This window comes from Camarhynchus parvulus, chromosome 5, assembly GCF_901933205.1.
Source record: "Camarhynchus parvulus chromosome 5, STF_HiC, whole genome shotgun sequence".
Taxonomy (NCBI): domain Eukaryota; kingdom Metazoa; phylum Chordata; class Aves; order Passeriformes; family Thraupidae; genus Camarhynchus; species Camarhynchus parvulus.
In genome coordinates this window covers 30,870,315-30,891,177 of record NC_044575.1, presented here as the reverse complement: position 1 = coordinate 30,891,177, position 20,863 = coordinate 30,870,315, and the positions used below count along the sequence as shown (strand labels likewise).

At 39.6% G+C, this 20,863-nt stretch overlaps 1 protein-coding gene across 4 annotated transcripts in view; it reads left to right on the top strand.

The window, feature by feature from the left end:
* The window catches only part of LOC115903941 (neuroendocrine protein 7B2-like), a 42,348-nt gene that overhangs the window by 8,436 nt on the left and 13,049 nt on the right, over positions 1–20,863 (top strand). For 2 of the 4 annotated variants that reach the window (XM_030948890.1, XM_030948889.1), the window contains 2 exons: positions 696–843; positions 1,224–3,902. In XM_030948890.1, coding sequence (XP_030804750.1) covers positions 696–843; positions 1,224–2,806 — 1,731 coding nt within the window. In that variant the 3' untranslated portion in view covers positions 2,807–3,902. Of the gene's footprint in view, positions 1–695; positions 844–1,223; positions 3,903–5,630; positions 5,673–5,952; positions 6,021–6,831; positions 7,065–19,348; positions 19,499–20,863 lie in introns of those variants that run through there. The other 2 variants (XM_030948891.1, XM_030948892.1) reach the window with 2 other exon arrangements.

Sequence of the window (20,863 nt, the reverse complement as noted above, 5' to 3'; positions counted from 1 at the left end):
TATTTAGTAATGTAGGGATCCCAGTGTTAACTGAACCTGCTTGCTGTCAAGTACAAGAAGCTTGAGGTTTATTTGCATAGCAGTAACAGATCAGCTTGTACTGTGTTTGGCAGGCGTGGGACAAGACACTGAGGGAGGGAGCAGCTGCCCTGAATTGATGTAGGAGCAATTCCTTGCCATGTAATGTTAAGCTCACCAGTAAAAATGGGATGGGGATAATTTGTGGAAAGTAGCCACTGCTCAGAGACTTACTGAGAAATGGCCTGACTTTTGTAAGTGATGACCTTTGCATTCTGTGTGGGTTTGGGTTTTTTTGTCTGTGGTGTTTGTGTGTCCCTTTTTCATCTTTCCAATTCTCTCCCTCATCATGTTGGGGAATGGGGAAAGTGAGCATGTGGCTGGATGGGAGCTTGCCTGCTTGTTGGGATCAACCCACCATGCTTGTGATCGGTGTGTCTCAGAGTTCTGAGTGTCTGACCTGGCAGAGCCTGTGCTCAGTCACTCTGTTTACAGTGTGATTGAGTCTGCCTGACTGCAGGGAGGCTGTTCCCCACCTAGGTCTGCAGAGAGGAAGGATGGCCAAGAAAAGGCTGCTGTGGCTGATATGTGTAGCGGGTTCCTGAAGCTTCTTCTGTAAATAAGATTCCAAATTACAAGTTTATATAAAAACAATTAACACTTTTTGTTTGTTCAAGAATATTGTATCAGGATGTGCAGCTGGCAATAGATCAGAAAATATTGGAAGGCGTCTTGCAAGTCAGCAAGGTTTGGAAAGCAGAACTGAATGTGCAAGAAGAGATGTACTCTTCAGCCCATATGTCAGTGAAAAATTCCCTAAGAAAGGTGATTGCCTAACCAAATATATTAGATGGGGAAAAATCTTTTTACTTTACAAAAGCAACTTTATGGATAAAGTGTAAAAGCAACTGGATTAAAAGTTTGCTTGTAGCCAAGTCAAAAGTCACTTGTATGTTACTGGCTTCTTGGGAAAAAGAATTGATTTAGACCAAGCTTGTGTTTCTAGTGTATTTTAGTAGCTGTCAGTTAAACATGATGAGATGCACAATTGCACTTACAACCTTTTTTTACATTTCTGAAATTTAAGGGCATATAACACCTTTAAATTCAGTGCTGCTTTGATAATTATTTTTTAGTAAGAATTTTGTCTATAGTTATTAAAATCACAATAAATTATTCCTAAACACTGTGGTATTTATTTTAAGGTTCAAGGAACGTAAGCAAGTCAGAAGAAAACTTGCTAACTCCAAAATGTCACAATAAAGTAGCACACCGAATGTCATGGAATAGTCCTGCTCTTATGGATTCTCAGGTGATCAGCAAGAATGAGCAAATTCTGCCTGGACACTCTGAAATGGGAGCCAGCTCTTCAGAACCTGTTTTGATATTTGGAAAGCCACCAGTTACTCCAGATGAATTCAAATCTGCAACTGTAAGCAAACAAGACAACAACTTGGAACTTGTGCTGTGTGAAGATGAAAGTAATTCAACCACAGAAACATTACTGAAAGTTAAGCAAGCCTTCTCTACATCTGGGAGTATTCTTCAAAATTTGATAGGTGATAAAAAATCACCCCTCTCAGTTGTAGGAAGTGAAATATTAAATGAAACTCCATCTCCCTCAGGGCTCAGTTCAGCAAAAGAATTGTTAGTGGAAGAAGTTTCTGAAAATCTAGCACATGTAAAATCCAGAGAACTGTTGCACAAATTTAATCCAACTTCTGCTGCTGATAAACAGCAATTAAAAAAAGAGGAAATTGACATTTTGGAGAAAAGAAACTTCAAAACTTCTATTGAGATTGAACTTCAGGTCCCAAAACCAGATAAAGTAAAAGAACTTCCTATGCCTCAAGTACTAGCCAAGGAAGATAAGTTTACTGTTGAGAACAGTTCAACAAAAGATGACTTACACAAATCAGATTTCTCTGGAAGAAAAGAGGAAATAGAATTAATACACTCAGAAACAACTGAAAGCTGTATGGTCAAGTGCTGTAATTTGGAAGAGGGTACTGCTAAACCTTCTTTGGCGGGACAGCTGCCTACTTCCCAGTTGCCTAAATCACAGAATGAAATGAGCAACCAATACTTGAAAGCTGAAAATTCGGGTAAAGTTTTAACTAAAACATCGACTGTTTCTGACCATGGGAAGGTTTCTGACCACATACAGTGGTTCAACCAGCTTTCATTGCATGATCCAAATTCTGCAAGCAAAACAAATCCGCCCCTGAAGTTTCAACGTACTCCAGTTAGACAGTCTGTAAGAAGAATTAATTCCCTTTTGGAGGCTAACAGACAATCTGTAAGCTCTCACACGGTTAAATCAAGTGGTGTTGGTTCACCACTTGTTAAATCTTTGAGCTATGATTCTACCCTATTCCCCTGCACAGAAAAGCCCTCAAAGAATTCCATGCTTTTGCCACGCAGGAGTGAAAGCACACGTGACCAAGTTTCTGTAGTTTGTAAGCAGCTAGACTTGGCATCCAAATCATGTTACAGGCCATTAAATCCATCAGACAAGCCTGATGTTTCTGTCAGAACTGTTGGAATCCATGAACAAAAAGCAACTGTTCATCCATCAAAATCTGTTCTAGAAGATCTAACCAATCATGAAATTGTTAAATCCAGTTTGAAAGTTAATGCAAATATAAGTGTTCCAGGTGCTGTCCCAGAAAAATCTGTGATTGCAAGAAGTGCTTCAGGAAAAGAAAGAGTTCGTTACAGAGGCTCTCCAAAGAATCCAATATCTGAAGTAAAACTGCTACCAACTGCAAAGCCAGTAGACTTATAAGATCAAATGTGATGCCTAAATGGGTTCTTTGTAACTTGGTTAACCTTTCAAAAAATCTAAATCTGTATGTTATTTTCCTAGTTCTTTTTATTTGTAATATTTCATTTGTTTTAAATGAATGAGTTGTGAAGATGTACAAGTAGCAATTTGTTTCACGTTGAGGTTTTCTTCATTTACTGAAACTTCTGTAAATGCTAGTCAGTTCAACTAAATGAATTTGACTTATAAAACAAAAATAATCTGTTAATCTGTAAATAATCTAACACAAATGTTTGTGTTAGATCTCAGGTTTTGATTATCTCAGCATCTAAAAATATGCTTCATCTTCCAAAACTTCTTGCAGTATTTAGATTAAGTATCAAGTTCAAAAACAATTTCTCAAATATTTAAAACAAATTAAACAGACATATAAAAGGAAGTGTTTTGATGCTGAGTATTAGTAGTTAAATTTATGTACTTTTTTAGTTTTAAGTGTATTGTAGCGCCCCTTGATACTACTAAGTTGGACCTCATGTGAGTTCTATTTGTTTTGACACAATGTGGTTTTTTTGTTTGTTTGTTTTAGTTGGAGCAAATTGGGAGGGTATTTTACTTGTTTAGTAGGTAAATGTCAAAATGCAATCCATGCGTGCACACTGGACAATTATTAGAACACATGGAAAATAAATGTGCAGTTTATTCAATAATTGAACAGTCTTAAAACTTCATCCAGTGTTGTGTTCTGCAGTAGGTACCAAGTATTTTCAGTTATGAATAATAAAATGTTTTATCTTAATATGAGAGGGGAGTTTTAACTTATTTTTAGAGCTGTAGAATTATGTTAATTAAGTGGTGCAGAAGCAGAGTTTAGATGCTGAAAGTGTTGCAAGAGACGAATGTAAGAAGCCATAGTGTGTTAAAGGTTGATTTGCACAAGCAAATGTTTACATCTTTTGGAATGAAAACTGTTTGTCTGTCATCAGTTGTAAAATTATTTGAGTAAACACTTGAAACCGTTCATTAGCTTTTTATATGTGTGAATTGCTTATTGGCAAAATGTTAGAGCTGAAGCACTGGATACTTTTGGTTTTAATAAAACCATTGTTTTTTCCCTTTTCTGAGCTTGTTCTTCTATAATGACTTGGAAAGTTCAATTATGCTGTTATATGCGGACTGTAGACACCAAAATTAGTAAGTCTGAAAATACTGAAGCCAGAAGTAAATCTGTTCTGGCTGTCCTTTTGTTCATCTTAGCTACGTATTGGCAATTCTCACAACTAGCAAAAGGCATGATGCAGCATAGCTTATCAGCAGTGGTTTTCTGAACTGCTTAAAAGAGTATGTTAGTCAAAAGAAAAGTTCTTTTCCCTGTCTCCTTCCCCATGTATCCACCAACTTGCAAGTTGAATTGGGTCAGCTCGATCTTTGGAAAACGCCTGCCTCACTCTTGCTACATTGCTGTTAAATCTAATACCAGGCAGCCAGCCATGCAAAGATGTTAACCAGATTGCTTGGTGTGGTGTGCTTAAGAATTGGAAACTTCAGTTTCATGAAGTAAAGAAGTGAATAAGGCAGCTCACCGCCATCCAAAGAGGAGGCTGCTTCTCTTGGCAACATGCCCCTGCCCCTGCCTTTAGCTGGTGCTGGCAGAGCCCTCAATAGGCTGAGCAGGCACCAGAGCACCATGTTTTGAATCATCTCACTGAGGCAAGTAATGATCAGCAAAACAACTTCCAGCTGTCATGGCAAGGAGGTAGGAGCTGGAAATAGGACAGGAGGAGATAAAGGCAGTGTCAAGAAGAAAATGAGGTATGATTCCTGTAATAGTGAGGTGTCACACTGATTTTTGTTTAGAAGACTAAGACTTGTGGTTGTCAAAGCTGCATTAGCATTCAAAATATTTGGTACATATTAATAATGTCTGTCCTATGTGGTGCAGTAAGCTACTTTTGATCATCCATGCAAGTTAGTCTTGAAACATCTAAACTTGGCTTAGGGGGAATTTGGTAGGGCCCTGACAAAGAAAGCTGTAGCAGAAAAAAATCCTTAAAGTTTAGATTCTGTTTTCAGAAGATTTGCAGAACAGTTTGGACATACAGCCCTTTATATAAAGTTGATTATGTTTTGCAGAAAGAAACCAGATGCCAAGTGGAAGTCCCTACTGCTAAATCCCGCAAGTTACACCTTGCATAATGTACCAGAGACCATCCAAAAAAAAGCAAAACCAAAAAAATCTACATGTGCAAGTGTAGTCCATGGAATGTTGTGGTTTATGGGGTATAATTCAGAGTTTTTCTGTGGATAGCTATACTAAGCTGGGATGTAATGCATTCCCCTCAGTAACAGTGAAGGTGTGATACATAAAACAACCTTTAGAAGCTACCGCTTTGCCAAGCTGTGCTAGATGAGAGACTCCATTTAGCAAGATACTGTCGTAGTTATCTTCTTGGTAACCTCCGCTCTGGATGAGGTGTCTACATTTGCTTAATCTGGAGCAATTTACCTCCAAGTCCTTGGAGATGGTTGCTGTGTTGCTGCCCTGTAAGCCTGCAGTTAGATAACACTATCACCCTGTAAGTAAACCACTGATCATACTATTCTAGAGACAGAAATCACAGCAGGAAGATGGATGCTCTCCTGGGAATATGTAATATCTTATTTCTGTCACCATTAATGCATCAAAACCCTTCAGTTTCATTTTTAGACCGTTGGGTTAAAAAGGGAGGTTTTTAATAACCCCCGAGCTTTGTGTCTCTGTGGGACAAAGCCCGCAGGAGCGCTCGGTCGCGGCGGCGCCCGCGGGCAGCTCCCTCCCAGCCGTGGCTGCGCACGGAGGATGCGCGGCCGCGGAGCCGCCACCCCCGCAGAGCCGCGCTGGGAGCGGGAGGTGAGCGGGGCGCTCCGGTGCGGCGGCTCCGAGCTGCTACCGAGCCGCCCGGGGTCGGGAGAGGGGAGGGGATCCCGGCCCAGCTGTCGGGGCGCGGCGGTGCGGGCGGATGGCGGGGATGCTCTGTGAAAAGCAGATTTTCCCCCCGCAGCGGCGGCTGCAGCGGCAGATGGAGCGGGAGGGCTGCGGGAGGAGCGTGGTGCGGCGGGGGAGCCGCGCACAGGCGTAGCGGGGAATATTCCCAGCTTTGGGGTTTTCAGCCATTTTTGCACATTTCCAGGTGCCTTGCGCCGGAGGCTGGAGCACTGGAGCGTCTTTAAACGTCTGGCGTGAAGAAATCAGGCAGCTGTGCGTGTGTTAAGGAATAAAAGGGGAACTCGGGGGGTTTGTTTATCCAGGGGACTGGAAGTGATGCATTTCAGTTAGACTTTGATGTGACGGAGAAAGGAGCTTTAAGAAAACAAGCATTCTGTTTAAAATTCAGCCTATCAGAGGACAGTAAGCAGTACTTGCTTGTTGTGGGGTTTTTTTGTTTGTTTTTTTGTTTTTCCCCCTAATTAAACTACACTGTGCTGCCACTTAGTGACGAGAGATTCAAGGAAACAAACCTATTTGCTTCAGCTGGGAAACACGGTGCATACGACATCGGAAGCCTTTTGTCTTAAGGTGCAAACAAAATACATCCAGGTTGTTCGGCAGTCTCTTATTATTGATTTTCCAGGCAATGAAAGAATAGAGCCTGGAAAACACAATTCCTGGAATGAAGAGTTCTTGGCTTTTAGACCAGAGCTTTATAAATAGCATAGTAAACATGGAGGGGGTGGAGGGGTGGATGGGGGAGTGGATGATGTATTCTTGTCAAATGAAAAAGTAGATTCGTTTTGTTAGCAATGACTGTTAATTAATGTTATGGGAAAATGCAAATCAGCAAATTGATATTGCAGTTTGCTGCTTAATATTTCTTTTAGAAGAGAAGAACATATCTACCCTATTCCCTCTCTGGCTCCCCCCACCCAGTTTCCAGCTGGCTGGAGTGCCCTAGAACCTGTGGTAGTAAACTGTAAAGTCCAATAGTAGGATCAGGTGTTATTTCCACCACATGTATTGGACCTTTTCTCCCCTACTATAATTTATAATCAAACTCCTTTCTTTTTGACAGGATGAAAGTGGCTGGCACTATGGTATCTACCTTGCTTTGCAACATGGTATTTCTGCTGGCGTTTGGATTGGCTTCAGCTTTTAGCCACAGCCCCAGGACACCTGACAGGGTTACTGAAGCAGATATTCAGAGGCTCCTCCATGGGGTTATGGAGCAACTGGGCATTGCCAGACCCCGGGTAGAATATCCAGCACACCAGGCTACGAATCTTGTTGGTCCACAGAGCATTGAAGGTAGTTAATTTCTATTTTGAGTTATGATTAATTTTTTAGTATGCTTTGGTAATAATTAATGTTTTTGTATAGATACAGAAAGAATATCCTGAGCTTAAAGTCATAGATGTCTTCACCATGTTGTTGCTTGATCTTTGTTTTAGAATCACCACCCATCTTATGCCTTCCTTAATGTAATGCTTTTGGCAGAAGTAGTGGGGTTTTTTAATGTACAGGCTTTGCAGAAAAAGTTATGTTGTCTTGGCATTGTCTGATCTCTAATGCCTCAAAACAATTGGTTTGCTAAATTATTCCTGAATATTATTGAATATTATGTATACGTATATTACATATATTTTTTTAATGAAACAAATATTATCTCTAGAGTCCAAATTCCATGGATTTTTAGAAACATTTGCAAACCAGAGGAGATCAAGTGTTCGTGGTGCCATGTGAAATAACGGGATAAACCTTACACTGGAGGTGCTCCTCTCCCTGTGTCCACTAGTAGCACCTCAAAACCATGATGCAGGGATCAATGCTCTGGGCTCAGCTTTATTTTTTTTGGCCAGTACCTCTGATCTCACACTGTGTAAGTTTTCCTTGGAATCAGTCTTTTATGGCTATGTAAATAATTGGAAATATCTGGCTCAAATGTTAGGATGTTGGGATAATGATTCAGTGTGTTGCTATTTTAACAGAACAAACCAATTTTTATTTTGTCATGACAGCAAGAGGTTGAAGGTATGAAACTCCAGATATTATTGTTTATATGTGAATATCAAAACAGGGCAGAAGCCCCCAACCTTCCTCTCAGAATTAAATCAGTCTGACAGTGCAGTAAGACTCCACAGTTCCTAAGTCTCTGTTCTCTATTTTATCCTCATTCTGATCTACAGGCTGTCCTAACCAAACAGATACAATTGCTTTAATGAGGCTGAGGAGAGGATTAAAGCTGAATAGGCAGGTAATTTCTACCAGATAATTGCAGACCTAAATATTTTTTTTTCAAAGAAACTTTGATGGACACACATTTTTCTGCAAATTTAAATAACAGAGACTAAGTTTAAAGAGCATGATTTGGTCTGTACCTTCTCTCCTTTATGAATGTTCACACATAGAGAAATTGGGACGGATGGTAGAAGTGAGTAATTTTAATTTCTATTTGCCTTTTTTCCCTAGACATTTTTAAAAAGAGAAACCTTAGAAAATATAAGCAAATCTGAATCTCTGGCAAATATTTAATCTCATCTGTTTGATGTTACTTTCTAATTACAGTGGTAGCAAAATCAGATGATGCATCTCTTTGTATAAGTATCAAAAGTTTTCTAGTGTTTGTGAGATTGAAGTAATGCTGGGTTTCCAGTCATCTGTACAGTCTTCCACAAACAGCAGGTTGGACAAATGTTTTCTGTCTCTCCTTTTTCTTTTTTAATTAAAAATCCATCTGTGTATGTCATAGAGTAAAACTGGAAGGTGATAAATCCAGTAGCTTTATCATGTTTAACTTTCCCCTCTTGCTCAGATGAGGATGACTCTTATTTTTTTTCAAGCCTCCCATGGATATTTAACCAGGTATTAAAAAATTTCTGTAAAAGCAAAACTCAAAAAAAGGACACTCTTCAGAAAATACATTTAGTAGCATATGCTCTCTTCTTGAAGTGATCAGATAGTTTTCCAGTTGACAGATTTAAAAAAAAATGCAGATTTCTTGTTGATGGATAAAAAAAAAATATTACAGCTGTTACTTGAAAGAAATTTCTGCCTTTTCTTAAGTTGAAATTATAAACACGTAGCTTTTTAAAATATTATCTTTAAATCTTCTTTTAAAACCTTTTAAAAATCTTCTTTAAATCTTTTTTTAAATCTTCTCTTTTTTAATCTTTAAACTTTGCATTTGTCAATTTACTGTTACTTTTGTTACTTCAGGTCAGGCTGCTAAAATAGGAGTGGTGTCTAGAAAACGCCTGATAGAAAGTTTAGCGTAGTGGGAAATGACTGTGGGGTTCAGGGAGGTGCGGAGGCAGCGTGAGCTCTCTCCCTTTGCTCGGGCTCTGCTGGGGAAGTGGAACAGGACAGGCATGTGCCGGCAGTGGGACTCTGCTGGCTGGTTCCCTGTGCTCCTGAGCCAGCAGATGGTGCATGGCACAGCAGCGTGGCAGGAGCCAAACAGGTCCTGCACCATAAGAGTCAAGGGGAAATGGTTTTAGTACCTGAAAGTGGTGTCTTGGGAACAGCTCTGTTTTGCTGCCCACTGAATACATTTCTCTTGCTGTATATCCCCTGATTCCAAAAAGAAATAAGCTCGTATTAACTAGTTTAATTTCTCTCATAAGATTCACTCTCCTTGTCAATTCATCTTATCAGAAATTTATACTGGGGTCACTTAGCAGCATCTATAAAAAATACTGGAAAACATAGAAAATCAAAATAGGAATTTTTAATGAGTAGCTGTGTTTCTGTACTTACTGCTCAGCTTATCACTAAAATAGTATGCAAGCCTTACTGGGCTATATTCAGGGCTTCTACAGATAAGAAAGGGGCTGCATCTATGTTAAAAGAGAACAAAATAATAAAATAAAGAAATGCATTCAACATTTCAAAAAACACAGAAGTTAATTTTTCTGTCTGGTAGGGCATTTATGAAGTAAGAGACCACACTTTTTTTTTCTTTCCTTGCATGCTTACAATTTTGTGCCAATATTTAAGGTTTTGGGGTTTTGGTTTTTTTGTTTGTTTCTTTGGTTTTTTGTTATTGTTTGGTTTTCAGTTGTTTTCCTTTTTTTTCTGAGGACTGGAAGGGAATAAGCATATAATGTAAATTTCACCTATTACACCCTGCATAGGACAACAGTAAAAATCTCACTTAAACACATGGGGGCACCAGTAGCTCATCTTGAGCAGTTTATAGCACTTAACTTCATAATTGGAAATGGGAAGTCCCATTTTGCTTTTGCAAATATCATTGCCTACCATAAATTCAGTACAACAGAAAGCCTCTTTTGTGGTTTGTTTGTTTGTGTTTGATTTAGTTGTTTTTATTTCTTAAAACCACCCAAACAGAATGATTGTTGGTAAAGGTGCTGGCATGACAGCCCACAGCCTGAAGTCTTCAGTCTGCAGAAGAGGCATAATGCTGTCAACTTCAGTGGCTGCATTAAATGATGTCTCTGAAATTGTGATTGTTTGCAGGTATAAGGAAATTTTAAAAATACAATGCCTCTCAGGGAGGCTTTTGATTCTCCTGCAGAGACTCCTCATAGCTACTGGAAACAGGCTGGGGTTTATTTGATTATTTTGAAAGGAAATGAGTACATTTATTATTTTAGAAAAATGTAATTACTGTTTGTCAGATTGAGATGATAAAATTCAAGAGAGTCTGGAACATGATGCAAATATGTCTACTAACAACTGGTAATCAATGGCTTGTCAGCACAGCCCTTGTACAAATATCACTCTACAGAAAGCCTACTGTCCGTAAAATTATGCAGATTACTCATGCATGTTAATAGTGTCTATTCTGTTTGCATTTTACTAATAAGACAAGTAAAGGTTTTCTTATTAGTAAATAAGAGTATTACTTCGCTGTCTGTCCTGTCCTACAAGACAGGTACTTGTTTCCTACAAGAACAGTAAAATCCTTGTTTTAGAAAGTTACAAAAACTTTGCTGATAAATTCCCTCATGAAACCAGTGCAGAAATGATCTTTGCACTCATTCACTTTCAGGTTAATGTGTGCTGTGCTTATGCCCCAATATATTTGGACTTCCTTGGGTGACAACAAGTAGTAATTGTACAATATCTGGGGCTCAGCAAACCCAGCAGTGTGATGGCTGCAGCTCTTTGCTGCAGTTTATGTGCCTTGTGCCAGAGCCTGTGCCAGCATCCGGGGGGAGCAGTGCTGGAATGAGGGGGCAGCTGCACAGGGCTGAGCTGGGGCAGACCTCCCACAGCCAGAAAGGCTGATTTGTTTGTTGTTGTGGGTTTTGGTTTGTGTGTGTGGTTTTTGGTTTTGTTTTTTTTTTTAAATCTAAATAGCCCATAAAATATTATTACAAAATTTCATATGGACATGTCAAATTTTTAAGAAGAAATGGAAGTGGCAAACTTACAGTTTTTTACACAACAATGTGTAAATACCTAGATTTGCATAGATTTGACTAAAAATACCTATTTTCTTTGCATTTTATTCAAAAATTGTAATGTAACCAGAATTTGAGTATCAGGCAGTGATGCATGTCATAAGAGAGGTGACTTAGAATACTAATTTCAGAATTTAAAAGCTAATGATGGTGCCAAATGACAGCAGTGGCTTGCAGTGAATTTTCTTTATCTGAGTGATATGGCACAGGTCTGTGAAGAAACTGCACATAAAATGTTTGTACATCTAACTCCACAAACAGAAAAATGATGAGGGGGTGTGACTTTATTAACGAAAAATCTTTGAAATTTAGCCTGTAATATGCTTGACTCCATATGAATTTATAAGCCATGAGCAGCAGTGAATAAGAAAGCCAAGCTGGTGTTTGTGCTGCTGCCAGGAGGTCACCCCAGGTTACCTCAGTGTGTTTCCCAGCTTTCCCTCTTGAGGAGCAAGGGCAGGATCCAGCAAGGGCAGTGGGTGTTAGCACCATGAGCTCTGCCATGGCTGAACTTTGGCAGCTGCCCTTGCTTGATGCCCCAGAGCTGCAGGAGAGGTGCAGGTGCTACTCCTGTGTTCTCAGTGTGGCTGGGAACATGCAGGGGAAATTCTCAAATCTAATGTGCTTGTCAGAGAAGTCAGTCAATGGAGAACAAAAGAAGAAAAGAGTATTAATCCCCATTTCTCTCTAGATCTGTTATTTGCAGGTGGATCTGATTGAGGAACCCATTTAGATTTGAGGCTTTGAAACCTTTTCTTGAAATATCCTCCTCTTGTGATTTCAGGAGAATGTGCAGGCATCACATTCCTCTGCGGAGGAACCAAGAAGATAAAGTGACTCCAACTCTTAAAACCTCCCACTAACCCCTGTTATGTGGTACAGACTACTGCTGCTAGGCATAAAGTCATCTTTAAAAGATGCCACCACAGGAGAATGAGTCCCATCTCAAGCAGCTTCTGGGAAGGAAAGATGGCAGGTCTCTAGGGATTTAGAGTTAAGTAGCTTGTCATCTACCTAAACATAATTAATCAATTAGAATGGGATTTGTAGCCACAATTATTTTTTTGTACATGTTAGTAGAGGGTAGGAGAGGTAAGAAACCTGAAGAGGAGAGGGATAGCTTCTGTATTGTCTGATGCTTCATAGTAACTGTATTTTCTACTATTGGCAGAAGATATAGAGACATTTAATATGAATCCATAAAATTCCATCTACCACTGGAATATGGTCCCAAAGTATTTTAAAAAGTCTGTCAGTGAAGGTTGACCAAATTATGATGAGCTCTTGTTTTTAAAGATTTTTTTTTCTCTGCTTGTCTCTCATGAGGAGACTGAGGGGAGAGCTCACTGCAGTTACACCTTCCTCATGAGGGGAAGAGGAGGGACAGGCACTGATCTCTTCTCTGTGGTGAGCAGTCAGGGCCCAAGGTAATGGTAATTGTCAATAGGCTGGATATTAGGGAAAGGTTCTTCACTGAGAAGGAGGCTGGGCACTGGAACAGATTCCCCAGGGAAGTGGTCACAGCCCCAAACCTGACAGAGTTCCAGAAGCTTCTGAACAATGCACTCAGGCACTGGGTGTGACTCCTGGGGATGGTGCTGTGCAGAGTGAGGAGTTGGACTTGATGATCCCTGTGTGTCCCTTCCAACTCTACATGTTCTGTGATTCTGTGAGCATGCTGGGATTTATACCTTTCTGCATTTTTTCTCAAAATCAGCTGCATTTCCCATGCTCCCACCTGAATTTTATATTTACTTGCAGTAAGAAAATACTTTTCAGTTTAGTTGGTTCTATGAAGAGATATTTTAGAAATCTAGAGAAGAGGAGTCTCTTACTCTTCTTGATTTTGGTGTTGTGCCAGGAGATAGGATCTCTGGCACTCTCCAAAGGTTTCCAGAGCTCTTCTCCCTGTGCTTGCCATGGTGTGTGCACTCAGCAGTAGGGATGAATGAGAAGAAGAATCCCAGCAGTGCTCAGCTGAAGGCATGAATGAGCAGAAGAATGTTGTCAGCTGCAGAAGCTGGTCCTTCCCCTTGGGGTGCTTTAGTACATCAGGTCAGCTGATCTGAGACCTTTCTGCAGCAGCAAAGAGCAGCACTGGGCCTGGTCTTACCTGCCAGGGCTCTTCATCTCCCCACTCCATTGCATCTTCGTTGTGTGCCAGTGCTTTTATCCAAGCGCAAAAGAAGCCTCATCTTGACTGGGGTGGCTTTGCATGGCAAGGCCTCTGCTTTTGGAGTTTTGGGCTAATACTGGCTCACCAGGGCAGAGGCTGGAGCCTTCCAGCTCTGCGCTGGGAATGCTCACAAGGAGGATGTTTGGGGCATTGGGAAATCTGCCTTGTAGCAGCTGGCAGACAGGCATGGGAAGGTTTTAAACCTGCTGTTGAACCAGCTGGGACTTTGAGCCATCAGCATGGGAAATGGAATGGAATGGAATGAATATGAATGGGGAAATGAATGTGAAAATGTTGTGAAGTGCAGTGGTGCAGTAGAGACAAAACCGTGGATGTTCTGGATGCTTCTGGTGCATCCAGGCTTCACATTACAGGAGTGAAAAGAGTCTTTTTCTCTGAATATGTTGACACTGATGGAGCATTTGGACTTCTTGTGTGGCTGGTGTCAAGTGAATAAAGTGTTACAGTCTTTCACTGGCACATTTACATTTATAGGATTGAAGTAAAGTCCCATCCCTCATGGGATAAAGGAGGTCACTGTTTTCCTTTCACTGCTCTGTTTCCCAGAACCACGTGCTGCACGCGTGGTCAGTAGTGAGGTTGTGCTGTGGCAGTGACAGGAGGGTGCAGTTTGCTGGCTTTGTTTCATTTTTTTTCACTCTGCTGGTGTGTGGTGGCTGCAAGGCAGGGTGGCAGAGGGGCCCCTGTCTGTGTGCTGCACAGTGCACTGTGTGTGTGACACTGTGTGTCAGCTTATTCACGTGCTGAAGTGCAAAAGCCACTGCTTAGCTGAAGGACAAGTTAATGTAGTCCATCAGAGGACTGTTCAACCAAGGCAGGCATAACAGTTTTCTTTTTTTTGCTTTGTCAGCAAGTGGCTGCTGGATTTTTTTTGTGGTGTATACAATTTGAATAATAATGACATATAAGCTACTGTTATAAATTTATTGTGAGAGGCATGGGCATTATTTTGGTCCTAACTATTTCACAATGAGAGCCTTTAATATGTTAAATATTTGTACTGTTTGTAATTAAAATATTGGATAAAACTGAATTCTTTGCTGAAAGCAAGGTCAGTAATTGTACGATTTGTGTGCTTAAGGCTTTAGAAAAAATTGCCCCTCTGCAGAGAAATAGAAAATTAGTCTTTATAGTTTTAAGAAACTTTGTGTCATTAAGGAGAAGACAAGCCAAGTCTGAAATGCCTGAGCATGTATAGCTGTAGTGTTTTTGTGTTTCTCGAGGCATGCTCTTGAATGGTTAAGGAAGTTGGCTAGGTTTGCATTTTTCCATTCTTTGTTCTCCTATGCTTTTTCTCCTTCCTTATTCTCTTATTTAGCAGCTTCTGTGGAATAGACAAAATGTGATCATTTATAATTTTTTCAGTTCTTCTCACTTCCTTTGCTTAATCAATTTCAGCAAGCAGGATAGGACTCTCTAGGATGAAGCTAGCAGAATTATAATTACAGCATTGGGGCTTTAAAGCCCTTTGAAGTGTTAGCAAGGGTAAGGAAAATGTAAATGCATTTTCTGCATTCAGGATCTTTTGAGAGTTTACATGATGATAGTCCTGCAGATAATAAAAGAAAAGAAAAAGCAAGTTTGTGGATGGTGTCCCAGTTTAACATGTAAGAGCACTGGGAAGCATTCTGTCAAACCTGCCTTCCACAAGGGAGATGTTCCTTTTGAATGTGACAGTGACAACAAATGTACATACAGCAAGGTGACTGGGGATGAAAGTGCAGGATAGTATGGGAAGCTGTCATTTCCCATAGGAAAAAGGAAAAAAGATGTATTTCTGATGTGTTGAGGAGACATTGTAAACAATCTTGAAGGGTTTTTTTTTGTGATAAGAACAAATAGTCCAGATTAACAAAAGATTTTGCAAAGTAGGAAGTATGGTATTACATCTGATTAATATGCATTTTCTCCCTTGGGAACCTTGGGCAAATGAGAAAAGCTATATCAGGCTTCTCTTGCAGCTCATGTGTGCTTGGAGTTTGTACAGGTTGAGATAAGAGATGTGATTTTTGCTCAGGGAGATCCCCCTGTGAATCTGTGAGGGGCTTGGGCACTCTGAGGCACCTAGTATGACTTGCTAAGTAAAGGGCTTTAACTTGGGATTTGGGATTTATTTACTCACAACACATACTCATGATCCTTCCTATTTCATATCTCTGTGCTAAGATTGGCCAGACTACCTTTTTCTGAAATTGTGATTGGGGAAACTCTCTCTTCACTGTGACATGGGAAATGGTTTCAATGAGACTGAAAGGCAGATTTGTCCTCTTGTTTCTCTTTAAATATTTGGCAAAAATTTTTCACTCTTGAAAATCCATTCTCATTGACTTTGTTAAACTGACTTTGCTGGGGGACAGCACTGCCTATTTGTGTTTGACATGGAGGCTTGCTCTCCACAGATTTGTTCTCAGTGCTTTGCACTACCAATAGATGGGTAGCAGCAGCTAAAACTTCAGTGGACTATCGCATTTCCATTGGATGTGTTTGATCAGAGAAATATTCAATACCTGCAAGAAATGAGTTGCTTTTCATGTTTCTTTTCTTTTTTTTTTTTTTTTTTGTCCTCCAAGAATGAAGTGGTTATGTTGTCTGCATGGGTGGGACACTATTGCTCTTACAAAGAAATGAGCTGAAATGTATGCACTTTAAACTTGTAATCATTCCAAGGATCTGTAACTGAAATCAGCTGATAAAATACTTTTCCAGAATTATAATAATGGTAGAGGAATTGTTCTTTTTTTTTGTTTACCACCCTGCAGCAGTTCTAGACTAGTGCTAGATGACTACATATATGCATATATTTTAAATGAAATTCAAATCTTACTTAGGACAATGCTGATCTTAGCCCAAGAGATCTAAACCTCTAGTTTATCCTGTAGGAATGTGAAATACCTAATAATAAATGCTCACAAAAATCCTGCACATGAAAGGGAGCTGATTGTTTTGGAGTGTTTTCTTTGATAGTATGCGACACAGAAAAGCCTGTTCATATAAGTAAGGAGATATGGAAAAAAGCATAGATTTATCTAGCTCATCCTTTCTCAGTACAAGGGTATTGTGTGTACTACTCTGGATTTTTGGTAGTCCAAGTTTGCATAATTTGACAATAATATCTCTCATGATTCCCCTGGATAGGAAATTATGAAAAGTTTCTTGGTATTGAGTTACCTTGTCTTTTTCTTTCAGGTTCTGCCTCAAGGTTCAAGAAACTGATCTTCTGCTATTTTTGTAGCTGACTGTATATGTTTGTATTCCAATATTTTGACTTGGTGGCTGCAGTGTATTTAATCCTAATATGTTTCTTTAAATCAGTAATGTTATAATACTAAAACTAATGCAACTAATGAGAGTTACTGTAATAGTACCCCAACTTCATATATTCATAGCATTTCATTTTTATTATTGTAGTCTTTGCTGAGTGCACTGTTTATCAGAGTTTATAAGGAATGAGCTTTGCTGATGCTATTAAATCACTCAAGTGTACTAAATTATGGCACCAGAGCAGGTGCTATTATCTGCAGCTCTTTTGGAAAGAAAGGAAAAATCCTCAAATGATCCTGGACATTTATACCTAAAGGAAACAATCCTTTATATTAATATAAAAAGATTGGTTTGTACTCAGTCAAGAGAATTCTTGGCAGTCGGTTTAAACTTACATGTATATATAGCACACTGGAGCCTGCTAAGTACCTCTGTTTTCTTTGTGGATGGAGCTTTGGTGCCAAGAGGTCTGCACCACATGCAAGCACAGATAGGCTTCTATGTGATGGATTGTCCCATAGTGAACCCCATTGTATACAGGATGTTCAAACACATATTGATTATGTGGTTCCGTAGTTTACAGCAGAATCATAACCTGATGCTTTTAAGTACATACATGTAATCAATCTTCATGTGAAGGAACTCAGAACAAAAGAAGTATTTTATGCTAAATATTAGACATGATATTAAATTACGTTAGATTAAATGTATGTTATAGTTTTTTTAACCTCATCACCATAGCATTATTGCGTTATGAGTGTGATTTTTGTGTGGGCTATGGACTAAAGGTATAATAAAGCTCACAGTGGGGATAGTGCTGTTCTGCTTTTAGTACCAGGTCTTATGGTCAGCTACAACCCAAATTCCCATACAACAGAGATCTTTTATAGGGGTAGTTTTATGTTTTGTTACATATCTGTAAATCTTTTCTGCAACAGTGCATTACAGAATAAGAGACTTGTACTTGAGGGGGAAAATTAGCACATTGATTAGATGTGCTAGGCCATTGTGCAAATAAAATGGAAATATATGTGCTTGTAGACTAATTTGCTTTACTATAATGCCAACATCCAACTGGTCATTTGCAAAATTTGCCTCAACTGCCATTTCTAAATGTAGAAATGAATACAAAATCTGAATTTTGTTTTTGAGTGCCTTCTGTTAGCAATTTTTGCAAGTGATTAAGTTAGCTCACAATGTTTGGCTGTATAAAAGATGATTTAGGCTGGTAATATTCATTTGTAATTTGGGACGGGAGTACTTGAATGATTCTTTTGGAGCAACTTTCATGTTCAGAGGATTTATTCACATCTTCTGGATCTATGAAAAATAAATAAATTTTAAATAAGACTATTTGGTGATATTATGGTGATTTTGCTATTTACCCAAGCAGTTGTGTCTGCATTCACTCTTTAACTCATATTTTCCAAATGTTCAAATTCCTTTTTCTCTCAATTCATGTTAGTAGAATTTATATGTTGACTGTATGCTGTTATCCCTCATTATATAGGGCTTAAAAAAATATTCCTTTGCTGTCACACAACCATCTCCATTGCTGCAGTGTGTGTGGTGGCTGTCTTTGTCAGGGAAAAAGAACATGCTTGAAACTAACGTATTATGTCAGAAATTCAAAAGAATAGTGTACAATAGTATTTTAAAAAGCTCCACAAGCAGCTGGGGTTTAGCCTGTGGATGCATTCGGCCAGTAAGGCATGCAGCAGAGATCTGGGACAGATAATTATTTGTAGAGAGGCATAGAGAGAGAGTGGTCTGAGCTTGGTTCCCAGATCTTCAGTGGAAGGCCCTACTTGTCAAAGGCAGGGCACCCAGCTGAGGTGTGTGGGGTGGCCACAGCACAGCAGTTTTGGGTGCAGTTGCCCAAGCACAGCAGGCCCATCGTTGTGTCCTCTGCCACTGGGTTACAAAACCTGCTGCACTCTGCTGCTGTAACCCTGCAGTGATGATGCTGTGGGTCCCACAGGGAAAATCTTGTATGTAAAAGTGTGAAGTCACTGCCTGGGATGCTTTATAACACACTGACTACTGTGGAGGCATGTGAACAAGAATTCCCATCAACAACAGGGACTCTTCGCCACTTTTCATCATTACAACAGGAAATGCAAATTTACATTTAAGAATTGGTTTCATTTAAAAATATTTTTTTCTAGGTGTACAGAACCAAATTTGCTAGAATGCCCTGGGTCCCTAAGGACCTTAATACCTTAACCCCTCTTGGGACTTAATTTATTAATATCTTTCTAGGCTGTGCAGGTAGTATTTCTTTCTGCAGCATCATTAACATTGTCTTCCTGCCATATGCCAATATCTTCTATTGTTAGTTGCCATGATTAACAGTAATAGTATAAGTGACTGAAAATAATTGGGCTTTAGATATATCAGGTTTCATGATGTCTATTTTTTTGCATTTTCTTGCCTAAAATTTTCATAGTTAAGGAAAAAAACAATCATAAGACTAATAATATGTGTTTCCTAGTTTCATTTTTAATTATCTAAGTTAGTGGATTTAGGTCACATGGTTATGTTTCTAAAAGAGGTACTTGAAATCTAAATTTGGATTTGTCTCTAAAACAATGATATATATAGAGAGAGAGAGATATTGTATTTTAAATTGAAGTTTAGATTACTTGCACCAGCTAAAGTACTTACATCTCATGGAATGACTGTGCATAAATTGTCTTTGCTAGGTGGTGCTCATGAGGGTCTCCAGCACTTGGGTCCTTATGGCAATATCCCAAATATCGTGGCTGAGCTGACGGGAGACAATGTACCGAAGGATTTCAGCGAAGATCAAGGATATCCCGACCCTCCAAATCCCTGCCCTATTGGAAAAACAGGTAATTCAGCTCTGCCCTTTGTACCTCTGTCTTCACTGTACATCATCCTGTCTTTCAGCACTGTACAGCCTGTGATCAGAAATTAGGGTTGTTTTTTTTTCATTCTATGCCCCAGGACAAGAACTGTTGAGAAATTGGGTGTTTTAGTGTTTCAGATGAGCTTTTTTAAATCTTTTTTTAAAGAATATGTGCATATCCTGTATTGCTGTATGACGCTGGAGAAGGTGGAAGAAATCATCTTGATCTCAGAGTAGAAGATAGTGAGATTTATGAGACCATCATGTTCCCAAGGGAGTTCATTTTTAAGCTGGCCCCTGAAAAAAGTTATTCTGTACAGATGAGATTTACCCTTATTTAAGAGACTTTCATTGTGCCAAGAGGAATGAAACTGTCTGCCCTGATCTCCAACCCAGACCATGAGTCAATATTTAAGATACCTCGGCTCCAATCCATGCAGCTTTACAGCTCATCTGTGCCAGAAGAGGGGAGCGGCACGGCTGCAGCCCCCGGCACTGCGGGCTGGCTGGGGCAGCGCAGCCTCCCGAGCAGAGCGGGGCCGGCACACGCGGGCTGTCTGTCTGTCTGTCTGTCTGTCCCCAGGCTGACGCCGCACCGCACCGAGCCTGGGGGCTGCTGCCCGAGGGTCACTGGAGCAGCCCTGCGTGTGCATGATGTACACATACCCTGAGAGAATGGGTCTCCTTCCTCTTACTTGAGCCAAGGAATGACTTCCAGGACTGAAAGCAGTAGTAAAACACCCATTGGCTGCCTTGGGACCTGGAACTGGGAATGATTGCTCTGATTTTTTATTTGTCAGCTAAGAGATCCTTTCAAAATGTTTTCTCTTTAGTCTTCTTTTATATTATTTGGATTATGCAGAACAGTTGTCAGTATTCTTATTTAAAATGTTCTAGCTATCTAGAATTAATAAGAAAATAATATTTGTTATAAAAGTTTTTTTCACTGTGAAGTGTTTTTGCATTTCATTCAAAAATTTGACAAAATTTCAAATAGTCCTCCCATACTGTTTCCTATTACAGCCAATTTGGTGATGATGCCTTCATCTCTTCTGGAATAATACCTCATCTTCCAATTTGTTCACTATAGCTGTTGTCTGACAAGTTGCAAATGATGGATTTAGATTTTCTCACACACACAAGCACACACATGGACTTTCTATCTTCCGTGCTTTCCCATTAGACTTCTGTTCATGATTAGATACATAAATTAAAACATGGCATCCAGGGAAATGCCTTTAAAAATCCCTTCAATTTTTTTTCTTAGGTGAAATAAAAGTTGTTAGCTAAGCTAATACAGTCAGATCTGAACAGGGGGAATTTGCAGGGAAGTGCTGTCTGCTCAGAT